Raw genomic sequence first — 15,267 nt, 5'->3', positions numbered from 1 at the left:
AAACATTTTTGTTCAATGGTTTGCCTACCAGATGGCACTTCTAAATATAGTAATCTAAAACCTTCTGTTTGTTCTATAAATAAAGATGAAAGGAACAGCAATAATAGCTAAGCATTTAAATCACTGGAAATAAAAGAGCACTTTGATTAGGTTTGGGAAAATCTGGTTTATCCTAATAAGGATCCTGAATCTGGGAAGACTCAAGTTCTAGGTGAAACTCAGAATCCCAGACTTCCAGGACTGCTCTTCTATCTGCCCAAAATGGTTTTCATTCAGGTAGAGAAATAGAACCAGGAACTAATACCAGGAGACTTGGGGGATATCTCAAGGAACGTAAGAACTCCTAATCAGTAGAGACTCTAAAGGGCTACAGTCCAAATCCCAGAAGTATTGGGGGGTTTGGGTTTTATTGTTGTTTTGCTTTTGAAATGAAATAGTTGGGGCATGCCCTGTCTTATTTTTGTGAGCTCACGTGTAAATGTGTAACAGTTAGGGACCTGGACTTCAGAGTCAGACCTAATATGTGAGCCCAGGTTCCGCAAATGACTGGCAGGATGCTCTTGGACCAAGTTCCTTACCCTTTTGAGCTTCACTGGCAAGAACAGAAACCGATAGTACAGAATTTTACGGAAACTTACTTATGACAACACTTGGCACTTACTAAGTCCCAATGATTTTCAGCTATGTAGTATCAGTATTAACAGTATGTATTAGGTATAGTATAGTAGCAAATACTTATGTATCTGATTTTCTGCTGTTTTTCAAAGCATGAGATGATGAGCTGCCAGGTTCTCTGGCAGTAATGGAGTTCTAAGAGCAGAACTTCAAGCCTTACCTGGCATATCTCCAAGTGGTTTCTCTTAGTATGACAGTGCCCTCTTCTCACCTGGCTCTTACAAGTGATCCAGAATTCATGTGTGGAAGATAGACCTACAGATAGAAGTATTTTTTAAGAATTGGTTATCAGAGGTCAGTCCTCCCCAGCCTGTCCTCTAGAATGACTTCATTCTCAGTACTCTCAGCTGAAGATCTAGAGGCTTTAGTGAAATGACTCAGAGCTCTTTTTGGATCTGGTGAACTAACAGGGTGTAGGACCATTCCCATAGACAGCATTGGTCCAACACTGTGATAGAATAGACCTTATCTTGGCAACTGAGCCATGATGTTAAGCAACTTAGTCACTTGGGAGTAGGGTGAGTACCATCAACAAAGAAAAGATAAGTTGGAATTGCTTAAACATGATGCATACTACAATGAACAGAAGACTGGTGTTTAATGGCACTTAAAGTTCTCCTTGGTTGTCTGATAAATTTTACATGAGGAAAGAGTCATTTCCTGGGTCTACAGTCCTTCCCATTAAAAGATGTCTATGGTGAGGTCTTTATATAGAAGGTAATTCCATTCATTTTTGGTAGTTTAAAAATTGTGATAAATTTTACATAACATAAAATGTACCATTTTAACGAGTTTCTAGTGTAGAGTTCAGTAACACTAAGTACATTTGCAATGTTGTACAATCATCATCACTATTTCCAGAAATTTTTTGTTCCCCCAAACAGAAACCCTACGCCCACGCAACATCTCATTTCCCCTTCCCGTTTACTTTTGATAATTGCTCCTTTGCTCTCTGTCTTTAGGAATATGTCTATCCTAGGTATCTCACGTAAGTGGAGTCATACAATATCCATCCTCTGTATCTGGTTTATTCCACTTGGCATACTGTTTTCAAGGTTCACGTGTGTTGTAACATGTATCAGCATTTCATTCCTTTTTGAGGCTGAATAATACTCCATTGTACATATTTACATTTGTTTTCCATCTATCCATTGGTGGCTGGTTGGGCTGCTTCTACCTTTTGGCTCTTGTGAATAGTGAACACTGCTGTACAAATGTCTGTCCGAGTTCCTGCTTTCATTTCTTCATACATAACTGAAAGTAGAACTGCTAAATCATATGGTAATCATCTGACTTTCTGAGGAACAACTAAGCTGTTTCCACAGCTGCTGCCCTATTTTTCATTCCCATCAGCAATGCACAGGGGTTCCAATTTCTCCACATCATCACCAACATTTATTTTGTTTTTCTAATAACAATCAACTTAATGGGTGTGAAACGGTACCTCCTTAGATCTGCTGTGTAAACTATTTTTTTAAACTATTTTTTAAAACTACAGTTATTATATAGTCACATAATATAGTTATATTATATAATCTTATTTTGCATATAAAAAGCTACAAACATCCTGTTCAAGGCCCGAAGTGGAAGGATTTTATCTGTTAAACTGTGAACATAATAACACCAATATTTCTCCAAATAAAAAGGCAATCCTGAATTTCACGGTGGCAGTTAAAAATCCTGCAGCAAATAAATGTACCGACTAGCCTTACCGAAGCTGTCACCTGCACAAAACAACCCTCCGCAAAACCAGACTCTCAGGGAAGAGACAGCTCAGACCTGACCCAAAGGGAGGACCGTATCAGCCCCGTCGCGCATGCGCGTCTCCAGGCGCGCCCCCTGCATGCCGACGTGCGCGAGCCCGCGGAGCGGCGGAGGGGCGGGGCCCGCGGAGGGGCGGAGGGGCGGGGCCCACGAAACTCCTCGGGCAGCCGCGATGGCGTCTGTGTCGGGCTCCGTGCGGTTGCCGCGTTGCATCGTGTCGCCGGCTGGGAGGCACAGCGCCTCTCTGATCTTCCTGCACGGCTCAGGTGGATTACAGTTTTACATCCTAGTTTTCTGCTTGGGAATCGTCCTCCCCTAGGGTCCCCTAGTGTTGCCCTAGTGGGGGAGTCGCTGGGCCTCGATAGGGCTCAGTGGACGCGGGGAGGGCGACCCTCGCCTCGCTCCCCCCGCGGCTGCGGACACAGGGCCTTCTCCACCCTGTATTCCCTTTATCGATCATGGGCCCATCATGCTCCCTGATGGCCCTTGCGTCCCACCACTGGGCCATCCCTCCATCCGCAACACTCTCTCCATTTTCAACCCTTGCTACCGCCCATCCCCCTCCCTGTTCTCCCTCGAGTTTAAAGGAAGCAAGTTAGTAAGGTAAGTTGTCTACTAGACACCGAGGATTTAGTACTTTCCAGCGTCAGCTGTTAGTGATCGGGATTTTCAACCGCCTTAGATTATTTGCCACTTTATTTTTCCAGTCTCTCGTACCACTGTTGACAGTTGAGACAGTTAACTTAATATTTATGTCCTTTCTGCGAGGCGCTGTGCCAGGCCTGGAGGACTTTCTCCCTTTCCTCTCTTTCTTGCTACTCCCTTCTTCTTCCGCTTTCCCGTTCCTGTCCTGGATCCCCCGAGATGCAAGCACAGAGTCCACTCTCAGTCCCCAGGGCAGATACCTTCCTTCCACTGCCTGCCCTTAGTGGTGTGTGTGCTTCATTCTGTATAGCTTTCCTTACACTCCTCTGTAATGACTTAAGCCTGGCTTTCCCCCTTCACTTTCCCTTCCTCAAGAGGAAGGACCCTTATTTTAATCTCTGCATCCCTAGTGCTTGGCCTAGGGTAAGTTCTTGGGAAATATTTTTTTAAAGAAATGAGATGCAGCCGGTGTCCTCAGAGCGCCTACCTAAAGTTAAAAACAAAAACAATTCAATTAGTTTGAGTCAGCAGTGGATGGGAGATCACAAGATGGTACATGATTTACTGCCAAGAGAATTGTAAGGAAAAAAACTGTGGTTAGGCATATTAAGGCATTTGGAAGATGAAGAGCTGAGATTTTACCGATTTGACTTAAGAACATGGACTTTGAGCTGAGACTTGTAGTTGGATAGTGGAGGGGATTGGAAAGGTATAAGGTGGAGACCTGGAAATGGGCAGTTAGCCCTGATAAGTTGAACAGCTTGCTCAAGGTCACTTGGCTGTTGCTGTGAGTGGTAGTGGAGTTAGGATTCGCACCCAGATCTTCCTGACTCCGGAAGGGTAAGGTGGAAAAACTCTGAGCTAGGCTGTTTCATTTTGGAAATGGGCAAGAAATGGGCCAAAGATGTTCAACGGGAAGGACTTCGCTAATGAAATATATTTAGAATGGTGAAGGGAGGTGTCTAGGAGGACACCAAAGCCTTACAACTAAGAGACTGTTCTTGGTACTATTTGGGGCTCCATGGGGGTTCATTTATAAGCATCCAGAAATTCCCAGATACTGTAGCCTTTGTAATAAAAAGGTGTTTTGTAATATTGTTAGGAAATACTCCTAGACTTTTCTTTTTTCCCGTGGGCCACTTTGCTTCAAGTACCATCCTTACTCTTCAATTTCAAATTACTTACATTTTTATAAATTGTAAACCCTAAATATATATTTTTCCTTTTGTACTTCGGAACAGAGTTTATCCAAAGAATTCTTCTGCTAATTATGCAAATGCAATACACTTTCCGTATAGTTAGAGCTCCATTGCAGTAAATTAAAACCTGTACTAGGAGTATAATTTTACGTTAGACTTACTATATGTGGTTATATTATAGGTATTTGGGTTCTGCTTAATCTAAATACAGGCAACCGGTTTTAATAGTAGAATTAGAATTAGAATAAAGTGCAGGCTTTTTAAAAAAGTGGGCCTTGTGAATGGATGAATGGATGTTACTTTGTAGCTTCAAGTTTTGCTTTTCAGGGTTGGAAAAGTAAATTCAGAGGCAGGTTTTTGTTGTTGTTGTTGCTTTTTGTTGTTGTTTTTTCATCCTAAAAGGCTGAAGTTCTCTGCTAGGCTATGATAGTCATAGAAGAAAGTATGGGAATGGGAGTAATAAATAGCCAACTTAATTTGAGCCATTCCTACACCTAAAATACCAGACAGGTACCTTCTTTCAGGATGGTAAAAGCAAGTAATAGTTTAATTAGCTTCGTTCAGCTTCCCAGCTTAGATTAATTCACTCTGTTGTATGTTCCTTTGGAACATTACGGCACTTCTTTTAATGGTATCCATTATTTGTAATTCCCAAATTCAATTTGTAATTCCCAAACTGCGCTATAAGGTTCACACAGACCCAAATTATGCATATCTTGCTTTTTCCTCATGTAGTAAATCAAAGCGAACTGAGTTGGCGCTTAGTGAAGTTACTAGTAACTTTACTAGTAACCGCTGTGTTGCTAAATGTGGGGAACGTTTTTCAGTCATCTTCTTACTTGAACCATCTGCAACATTCGATGTTCTTGAAAGACTTTCTTGGTACTTACTACCTGTTTTCTCCACATAATTGATTTTCCAGTCTCCTCCTGTTCTGTCTGTTAATGTTGGGGCTTCTCAGAATTTGGTTCTGTGGTCTCTTTTCATTTTGCATTTTTCTCTGCAGGCTAATGTGCACATATGGCCTAGGATTCTATGTTTTCCTCTATATAGTAACATAAATTTGTGTCTCTCTTTTAATTTTCCTTTGAGTTCTGGACATGTTTATCCAACTGCCTCACAGTCGTTCATTTATTAATCCATTCATTCAGGAAATATCTATTATATGGCCACTGTGCAGTGCACTGTTCTAGGCTCCAGGCATATATTAATGAATGAAACAAACAAAAAGTTGCGGCTCTTGTGGAACTTACATTCCATTGGAGGAAATACTGTATAGTGGATAGTAGTGAGTTCTGTGGAAAAAAGAGAAGCAAGACAAGGAGGATGGGAGGTATTGGGGGTGATAGGTTAGCTAAGATGGTCAGAGTAGGCCTCACTATGAAGATGGTACTTCAGCAGCTAGACCTGAGTGAGTGAATCGTGTGGGTGTTGGGTTAGACTGTTGCAGACAAGGGAGAAGGCAGGATAGAAGCCCTGAGGCAGGTTCCCTGACATTCACGGGAACAGCAAGTCAGGCGTTTTCCCTGGTGGGAGAGGAGTAGGCCAGGATATCCAGAGGATCCGGGCGCAGGTGGTAGGAGGCGGGGTCAGCAAACTTCCTGTAAAGGGTCAGGTAGCAACCATTTCAGATTTTGTGAACCAGATATGGTTTCTTTCACATTTTTCTTTTCTGCCTCCCTTCCTTTTTCTCCTTTTTCTTTATTTTTTTAGCAACTCTTTAAAAATGTAAAAACCATTCATAGCTTACGGCTTTTGGCTTTTGTCTTCCAGCTGGCTATAGTTTGCTCAACCGCAGGTAGAGGACCTTGTAGGCAGTGTAGCGAGTGTAGACCTGTTGATTGATTTGTTTCCTATCTCAGTGTGTAGTTCCATTGTTCATTCAGTTATCCTGGCCAGAAACCTCGCTGTCATCCTTGAAACCTTCCACCATTGCCCTTATAACCAATCTATTACCAATACCTGTTTATTTTCTCTCCTAAGGATCCTTGCACCTATTCCCGTGCATGCCCTAATTGAAGCCTGTCCTCTGGACAGTCACCTCCTAACTGATCTTTTGTCCCTTCTGTCATCACACAGTTGCCAGAGTGACCCTTAGAAGACAGCCCCCTTTCTGCCAAAAAGTAACTTCCTGCTGTTAGGCTTTGCCACATCCCTACTGTTTCTCCAGCCTCGTCTTGTGCTCACGGCTCTTTCCCTCATTCTTAGATCCTCCTCCTCCATCCTGGAAAGGATCTTAGCGTTTGCCATATTCGGTCCAAAATGGTCTTTTCTCGTTTGCCTCAACTTTTCACCATCCGGTAGGTCTTGAAAACTGGGTCAGTTTGTGTCATTTGTGATCTACGCATTAAATAAACAACTCACTCAGTGGCTAAAATACAAACTGAACTTGGCTTTGCAGAGCTAGTCTTCTGATGTTATCCCCGAACTCCTTAGCTGGGTCAGTTCTGAACGTAGTAAACCGTGGCAGCACCAAGTGTCCCGTCTTCGCAGTGGCTCTGTTTGTCTCTCATGTTCATGTATGATTGTTTGGCTTGTGTGTGCTTCTCACAGTAAACTGTGTCCTCCGTGAGAGGAGGGTCTCTTTCTTCCTTATCTTGCCATCACCGCCTCTCTGACAGTGAGCACAGTGCCTGACACAGGGATAGGTATTCAGTAGATAGACTCTGAGTTGATGTCTAATGAGCTGATCTAAAAAAATTAAAAGTTGTTACCTTTAAAATTTTCTCTTCAGGACTATATAACATGGACCTAATTTCCTTCCATTTTTTAATGGAAATATCCATACATTAATTCTTGCATGGATTTTGGATATTTTTTAGCCTTGGTATGTATAATCGTTATTTTACATCACATAAACCTGTTATCAAAATTAAATTTAGATTTCTTCAAGTTAAAAATAAAGTTTGCTAAATACCCCTTTTGAAAGATCTTGTTATTTTAACCAAGAAAATTGTTTTAGATCGTTCCATCTACAAAAGTTTATATTTGCTTCAGAAATTTACTGTTTTTACAGGTAAGATAAGAAATGACAGTGTTTAAAATCAGATACAGAATTTTTTTAGGAAAATAATTTACTTCATCTATTTGTGCCTGTTTTACCATTTAAACAAACAAGGAAACTTGAAACTCAAACTTGAACAAGGTCTTTAAAGTGATCAGTGGTGAAGTTAGGAGTAAAACTTTCTAAATAATTTTTAGTTATTAATGACTGATCAATTAATTCATGTTGATAAATTGGCTTCTGTGCAGTTATTTTTACATATGGAGATTTTTTTTTGTATTCCTTGTTCCAGCCTCTGTGTGATATGAAAGTTATAGAATGCTTTTAAATACACTGTGTTGTCAAAATGTTTTGTCTTAATCGATATTTTGTGATCCATCAGGTGATTCTGGACAAAGATTGAGAAAATGGATCCAGCAGGTTTTAAATCAAGAGTTAACATTCCAACACATAAAAATTATTTATCCAACAGCCCCTCCCAGGTATGTAGTAATTTCTCTCACTGCTCAGCGTAACTGTGGCACAGAATGTATATAAACAGATACACCAGCTAAATGTTCTTGAAACTTCATTCTGTATTTAAAGTATTTTGAATTGCGGTACCTTTTTTTCTAGAACTTTTTTTTTCTCCCCAGTTCCACAGTGGGGCCAAGTTTTGTGAGACAAGTCATTTCTTTCCTCTTTGTAAAACATTCCCTGAAGCTCTGAAACTTTGTCCTAAGCACTCTGGCCCTGCACATTGCTCATCTTTCAAATTCTCTTTTTTTCCCTTCTTTTACCCCAAAAAGAAACTAATAGCTCCCAACAAGTATAAGCTTTCTAATAATTTAGTTATGCCAGAGTTCATAATCTCCGGCAAAGTGTTTTGGGGCATTCTTTCTACACTTAAAAAGATTTAAAAACAATGTTAAGTTTTTTTAATCTGTAAGCCATAATGGGAATATGGAGTTGACTACTTAATAAATATTTAGATTATATAACCCATAAATGTGTTTAATAAAATGCACAGTCATGAGATTGGTATAGTTTTGAAGTCATACTGCTTTTTATAGTTATTAAGTTAGCATCTGCATAGGCTTTTATCCTGAGCACACACTTTAAACTGGGGTTTGCGAATCCTTTTTTGGGTAACCAAAATTATATACTGAGCTCTGCATCCTCTGATTTCCCATTATCTGTTCTTGATTTATCCTTATTAATTATTCTGTGTGCTTAAACACAGGCATTTTGTTCTTATTTTTCTGTTAACTTAGTCTTAAGGAGAATCAGAACCAGAACTTTAAGGACCTTTTTTTTTTTTTAAAGATATTATTTATTTATTTGACAGACAGAGATCACAAGTAAGCAGAGAAGCAGGCAGAGAGAAAGGAGGAAGCAGGCTCCCTGCTGAGCAGAGAGCCTGATGCGGGGATCAATCCCAGGACCCTGGGATCATGACCTGAGCCAAAGGCAGAGGCTTTAACCCACTGAGCCACCCAGGCGCCCCTTCAAGGACTTTTTTAATGTGCAGTTAAGATTTTACTTACTTAATAAATAAGTAAGATTTTACTTACTTAGTTGATAGAATTGAAAGAGGTAGAATAATAAAATAATGTCATAAAATTTAAGATTTTAAAAAATGTTAATATAATTTTAAAGGAGTTTAGTAGTTTGGTGGTGCAAATAAAAGACCTACTGACCAAGGGGTTATTTTTATGTTGTTTCAGTTGAATGCCTTTGAAATGTCAAAAGAGCTTCTCATTTGCTATTCATTTTAGTGAAGTTTGGAAGGAGAAGGACAGTGGTATTCCTATGGAGATGGGAGAGATAAGTTCATTTCAGCCTGAATATAAACATAATTGTCTAAATTGAATGGAAGATCATTGGAAACAGATTCTAGAATTAATGCTTTCAGCTTATAAATTTTATATTATCAGCAGTATTGATACGTGTTCCAGACCAGTGGATTTCAAACTTTAGGCCCAAAATATTTCTGAGAATCCAAAAATCTCCATGGATACTCAGTATCATCTGTGGGTGCTGTTGTGTTTAAGTAAAATATAAAATCACTGAAATATTTTACTGAATTCATGGTAACTTTGGGGTATTATATATTTTCATCATCAGTATGTATTTGAACAGACCATGAAACATTTTGGACCATGCGAACCAATGCAATGTAATATGAGCTAACATGTAAAGTTAAGTGTTCTGACACCACATTAAAAAAAGGAAAAACCAACAAGTAAATTCATTTTAAAATATATGTTACTTAGCCAATTATATCCAGAATATTTTCATTTCAACATGTAGTCAATATAAAATTACTAAAGTGATAAATTACATTCTTTTATTCATTCTGAATCTTTGAAATCTGGTATATATTTTACATTTGCAACACTTCTCCATTTGGATGCTGGTCGAGCAATTAAATTTATATTAAATAAATAATTATTTCTTAAAGAAAGCAGAAGCTCTTAATTTGAAAAGATAGATGCACTCCTGTGTTTATTATTGCAGCATTATTTACAGTAGCCAAGATATGGAAGCAACCCACGTGCCATCAATAAATGAACAGATAAAGATGTGGTGCGTGTATGTGTGTGCACTCGCACACGCTGGAATATTACTCGGCCATAAAAAAGAATGAAATCTTGCCATTTGCAACAAGATGGTTGGAACTAGAGGTATTATGCTAAGTGAAATAAGTCAGAGAAAGACAAATACCACGTGATCTCACTTATATATGGAATATAATAAAACCAGCAAACAAAGAAACAAACCAAAAAGCATTCTTTTTTTTTTTTTTTTAAGATTTTTTAACTTACTTATTTGAGAGAGAGAGACAGAGATAGCGAGAGAGAGCACAAGTGGGGAGGAAGGGAGAAGCAGGCTCCCCGCTGAGCAGGGAGCCTGCAGCAGGGCTCCATCCCAGGATCATGACCTAAGCCAAAGGCAGACAAATGACTGAGCTACCCAGGCACCCCCAAAAAACAGATTCTTAAATACAGAGAACAAACTGATGGTTGCCAGAGGGGAAGTGGGTGGGGGATAGGTGAAGCAGGTAAGTGGGATTAAGAGGTACAAATTTTCAATCATAAAATAAATAAGTCACAGAGATGAATAGGGAATATAGTCAATAATGTAATAACATTTGACAGGTGGTGACTACTTATATCGGGTGAGCGCTGAGTAATGTATAGGATTGTTGAAGCATGTTGTATACCTGAAACTAATAGAACACTGTATGTTACTTATATACTTCAATTAAAAAATTACATAAAATAAAAGTAAAAGTTCAGTAACTGGTTAAACTAGCTACAGGTTGCAATGCTTTATAGCTCCATGTGACTAGGAGTTCCATTTTGGGCAGTGTAATTTCAGACTTTTAAAAAAGGAGGTCCCATACGTTTATAATGTGTGAGGGAGACTTTCCTAGATCAAATAGTGCTTGAACTTGTAAGATTTCCTTTTTTTTTTTTTTTTTTTTTAAATGATGAGATGATTTAAATTGTAGTTTTCAAGCAAGGATGATTCTCCCTCAGAACATTTGCACATTTGCAGTGTTTCGGAGACATTTTGGTTGTCACGGCTGGCAGGAGAGGCAGCCTGAGAGGCTCCGGGCATCTACCGGCCAGAAGCCTGGGATGCCGCTAAATGTCCTATACCGCATGGGACAGCCCCCACAACAGACAGTTCTCCAGCCCCAAATCACAGTGGTGCCCAGGCTGAGAAACCCTGCTTTAAATTACACATCTATTCCTGCACATACCAGGTGATTAATATCTTGGTTCTCCATTAGGGGCGGGTGGGCGGGGGGGAAAGGTTGCAGTGTGGTCAGCTGTTTATATTTTAGAAAAACAAATATCTGAGGTAATTAAAGTATGAATGGCATCATTGTCTTCGAATCAATACAAAAAGAAGTTGAGATTGCACCTAAGAACAGGTCTTTATGTACTAGGCTTTTTTTATTTTTAGATTTAATTACTCGAGGTCAGAAACATTAAATACAAAATTCCACTTGCCTTCAAAATTTACTCTTGAGAGCATGGGATTGTGAACCTTTGCTTCCCTGTTTTCACTGGCTCTAAGATTCCTAAAATGAAGAAATAAAAACCTCACAATTGAATAAACTTTGCAGTTTCCCATTCAGGAATTCAAGAACTTTTCAAAAATTTTCAGAAAGCGTGTATATATATGTTTTTACTATAAGTAAGATCTATAGATCTGCATCATGGAATATTACATCTCAGACCTCTGTCCTTGATTAGAGGCATCAAATAAGAGAGTGAAATGAAACACATATGATTAAGGATAGTAATGCCAGTTAATTTGCTGTCAATATACAAATCAAGTGAGTTTGTAAATGTTTATTGTTTTCAAATCTAAATACTAGAACCCTCAATCGACCTAACAAAGTTATTTTATGTCAGATATTTAGTAAGTTGTACATTCTGTAGCTCTGCTGTATTTCTTTGGTCCTTTCACACACTGGAAATCAAATGGTACTGATCAAGGATTACCAATGGCTCTAGACCTTTCGATTTTATGATCTTCCAAATGTCAGGAGGGATCTTAAAACAGGCAAGTATAACAAGCAAGAACTGGTTCAGTGTTTTGTTATATTAGAAAATCTAATTCAACATTACTGTGAAATCATTTTCTTTTGTCCTATGAATAGTGCAGAAATCAGCAAGTCTTACTTCCAGATGTTTCAGACTCTCAGAACAATTAGAAACTATTTAATATGTAATTTAAAATTACAAGATTTGAACTATTTTCATTTTCAAATTTGAACCATATCTCTGGTGACTGAGGATTTTTCAGTTTCAGTTCATCTTACATCTCATTGTACTTTTGGCATATGCTATTTCCTTGCTGTTTTAATGTATTTCCAGATTATTTTTTTACTTAAATACAGGAGCATTAGCAGCATTGAAGTAGTAAAGACACTAGATAGTGTTTACTGTTCGATAATACTTTATTCTCTTGTCCTATTGAAATTGGTGATGATGTTTCCTTAATTTCATTGTGAATTAAATGTAATACATTTTAAGGGTTTTCATATTTTTAGGCCTAATTTTCTGTCCCACAGATGGTCGTTTCTTAGTTTTTTTTTCCCATTAAATTTTGTTTGGTGGGTAGGTATTATGACTCCTGTTCACCATCTGGCCTCTTTTCGGTATTCCTTTTCCAGGCTATTCAATCAGTCCAGCCCTAATGCCCTCAGGTTTTAGAACTGTTAGTGGTGATTTTATATAAATATAGTTAATAAAAATTTATCCTAGAGGAACAACATTTTGGAAACCTTTTGCATTTTCCTAACTAAAAGTAAAAACTTGAGTAAACTACAAGTATTATAAAAAGTACATGGCTACTGTTAAGACTCTCATCCTCTCTTTAATATCTGTAATGTCTGGTTTATTTAGTTTTGCAAATGTGAGTTCATACTAAACATACAATTATAAATTCTTCCATTTTTCACCTAATGCTGTATTTGATGATTTCTTCCTATGATGATTTTGTATTGAAATACAGAAACCTGTTTAATAGCTACAGAATATTCTTTAAAATTTATTCTGTTGTAGACTGTTTTAGTTTTTATCCTCAGTTTACCACTATGTATATCTGTTTATCCTATTTCTGATTTTCCTTCAGGAAAAATTCCTAGAAAGTACTCAGAGGCCTTACAGTCAGTTTCTTTTTGTCTAGGGGATTAACTCTTCTAAATTGTTTTCCAAGAATGGACAGTTTGCATTATTACCAGTAGTGTATCAGGATACCCATTTCACCAAACACTTAGTAGCATTAATTTATTTTAAAAACAGTTTCTAATTTTATTACTGAGGTTTTCTAAGGTTTATCTATCAGTTATCAAATAAACAGTGCTTTCAGTTTCACTAATTCAGCTTAGCAGTTTACTGGTGTATTTAGGTAAAAATATATATATAGATAGATATGTGATTTTTTTCTTTGTACACTCAAAATTCTTTAAGTATTTTTTCTTAATCACAAAATTGCTGCTTCTACAATGATATCTACTTTATAATTTGACAACCTCTAAAATATAACAGACTGAGAAGAAAAATACATAGACATATTAAAACAGGAACAGAGTACTAATTTGTTGATTATTTCTAAGCTTAGTGAATAGATATAAGGTTTAGAAATATGTATAGTTACATTTATATTTTATTCATTTCATTCCATTTATATTTAAGTATTTTATATATTTATATCCATTTATATTTAAGTATTTTATATATTTATATATAGATATATATAAATGTATTCATATATATTATATATATAAAATATATTTTTTATATATTAGTAAAAGTTATGTGATACATATCCAGAGTGACAATATAGTTGATATGAGCAATGAATCACTTGTGATTTCCTCTGATTACTTTGAGTCAGCAATCTGATACATGCTATACAATGTGGAGTCTTGGAGAGTACTTCAGTTAAGGAGGAAAAGTGAAGACTTTTAGAAATATGTCATCTAATTCTTATTTTAAATAAAATTGTGAAGGCTGTTAATGAAAAATTTATCAGTTCTGGATCTTAATTTTCACATGTCTAAAATGAACAATTTGGACTAGATATCCAAAATCCTTTAGTCATTAACTTTTTGAATTTTAGGTCCCTTCAGATTTTATGCACTGTAAGTAAGAACCAGTACTGTAATACTCCTCATTTTTGTCACAGTGTTAGACCAATAGGTAAGGGAAATATTCGAGATATAATATTGTTCAGTAGGCTGTTGAAGATACATAGAATTATCATGGTACAGTGGTTAAAAATATGATCCTTGGATTAAGCAGGCTCTGGCTTCCATCTGGATTTCTCTCAAGTGCTATAAGATCTTGAGAGCAAGGTATTTTACCCTTACTGGTGTCCCATTTTATTGAAGTGCAAAATGGAACTAATAATTGTATCTACCTCAAAGAGTTGTCCTGAGAATATGTGATGTTACTGAATATATATGTAAATCCTTAGCATGATGTCTGACATAAAATAAGTATCAAATAAATGTTCGTTATTAATAGTAATCTGTGATATCCTTGTGGACAGGATGTAGAAATATTATCCAAAGAATTAATTGCTGATAATCCTTGAAGAGATTTTCCAAGCCTATGTGTGTGGGTTGTATTTTCAAGGAATATTTGGGCTAGCAGTTATAAAGCTGAGAAAAATAATGAATATATTGAACAACAAAATGGAAATCTGAAATGATCTGATAGTCTAAAATAGGGTCAGCAAACTACAGCCTGTGGGTTAAATATGGCCAATCACCTATTCTTATAAGTAAAGTTTTATTGGAATACAACCACACTCTCTCATTTTCATATTATCTGTGCTTGCTTTTGTGCTACAAAAGGGATTTTGGTAGTCACCAAAGAGACTATATGGTTCACAGAGCCTAAAATATTTACTCTGGCTTTTCCAGGAAAAGTTTGCTGACCCTTGGTCTAAGGCAGTAGCTTTCAGAATTGTCAAACTCACAATGGGTTATATATATATGGGTTGCTGATCATGTACATACATTTCAGTGATTGAAGTATTACAGATGCTAGAGTATAGGGTTGCCAGCTTTATTTAGCAAATAAATAATATCTGGGACATACTTACTATAATAGTATAAATATAAAATATAAATATAAAAAATAGTATATTTTTTATAAAATAAAAAATATTTATTGTTTATCTGAAATTAAAATTTAACTGGTGTCCTGTATTTTATCTGCGATTCCATCTGGTTGTTACCCCCAGAGAGTTTGATTTAATTGGCTTGAGATGTAGCCAAGGCAGAAAGATTTTTAAAAGCTTCATTTCTGATTCTTGTATGCAGCCAGAGGTGAGATCCACCGCTGTAGCAATCATAAAAGTCTGAGCTGGGTCACTGTGGTGGAAATGTAACACAAGCATTCAATTCAAGAGAGATTCACACAGCATAGACTGGGAAAAATTGAAAATCTGGGAAAAGGAGAAGGT

The 15,267-nt window shown here is 37.2% G+C and overlaps 1 protein-coding gene across 2 annotated transcripts in view; it reads left to right on the top strand.

The window, feature by feature from the left end:
• The first annotated feature begins 2,593 nt into the window (after positions 1 to 2,593).
• Positions 2,594 to 15,267, top strand: part of LYPLAL1 (lysophospholipase like 1) — a 35,353-nt gene continuing 22,679 nt past the window's right edge. The window contains exons 1-2 of one of the 2 annotated variants that reach the window (XM_044266817.1): positions 2,594 to 2,705; positions 7,670 to 7,769. In XM_044266817.1, coding sequence (XP_044122752.1) covers positions 2,612 to 2,705; positions 7,670 to 7,769 — 194 coding nt within the window. In that variant the 5' untranslated portion in view covers positions 2,594 to 2,611. Of the gene's footprint in view, positions 2,706 to 7,669; positions 7,770 to 10,548; positions 11,042 to 15,267 lie in introns of those variants that run through there. The other variant, XM_044266816.1, reaches the window with a different exon arrangement.

Source organism: Neovison vison, chromosome 10 (genome assembly GCF_020171115.1).
Source record: "Neovison vison isolate M4711 chromosome 10, ASM_NN_V1, whole genome shotgun sequence".
NCBI lineage: Eukaryota > Metazoa > Chordata > Mammalia > Carnivora > Mustelidae > Neogale > Neogale vison.
Note: the sequence above shows the minus strand (reverse complement) of the source record. Positions and strands in the feature narration are given on the sequence as shown.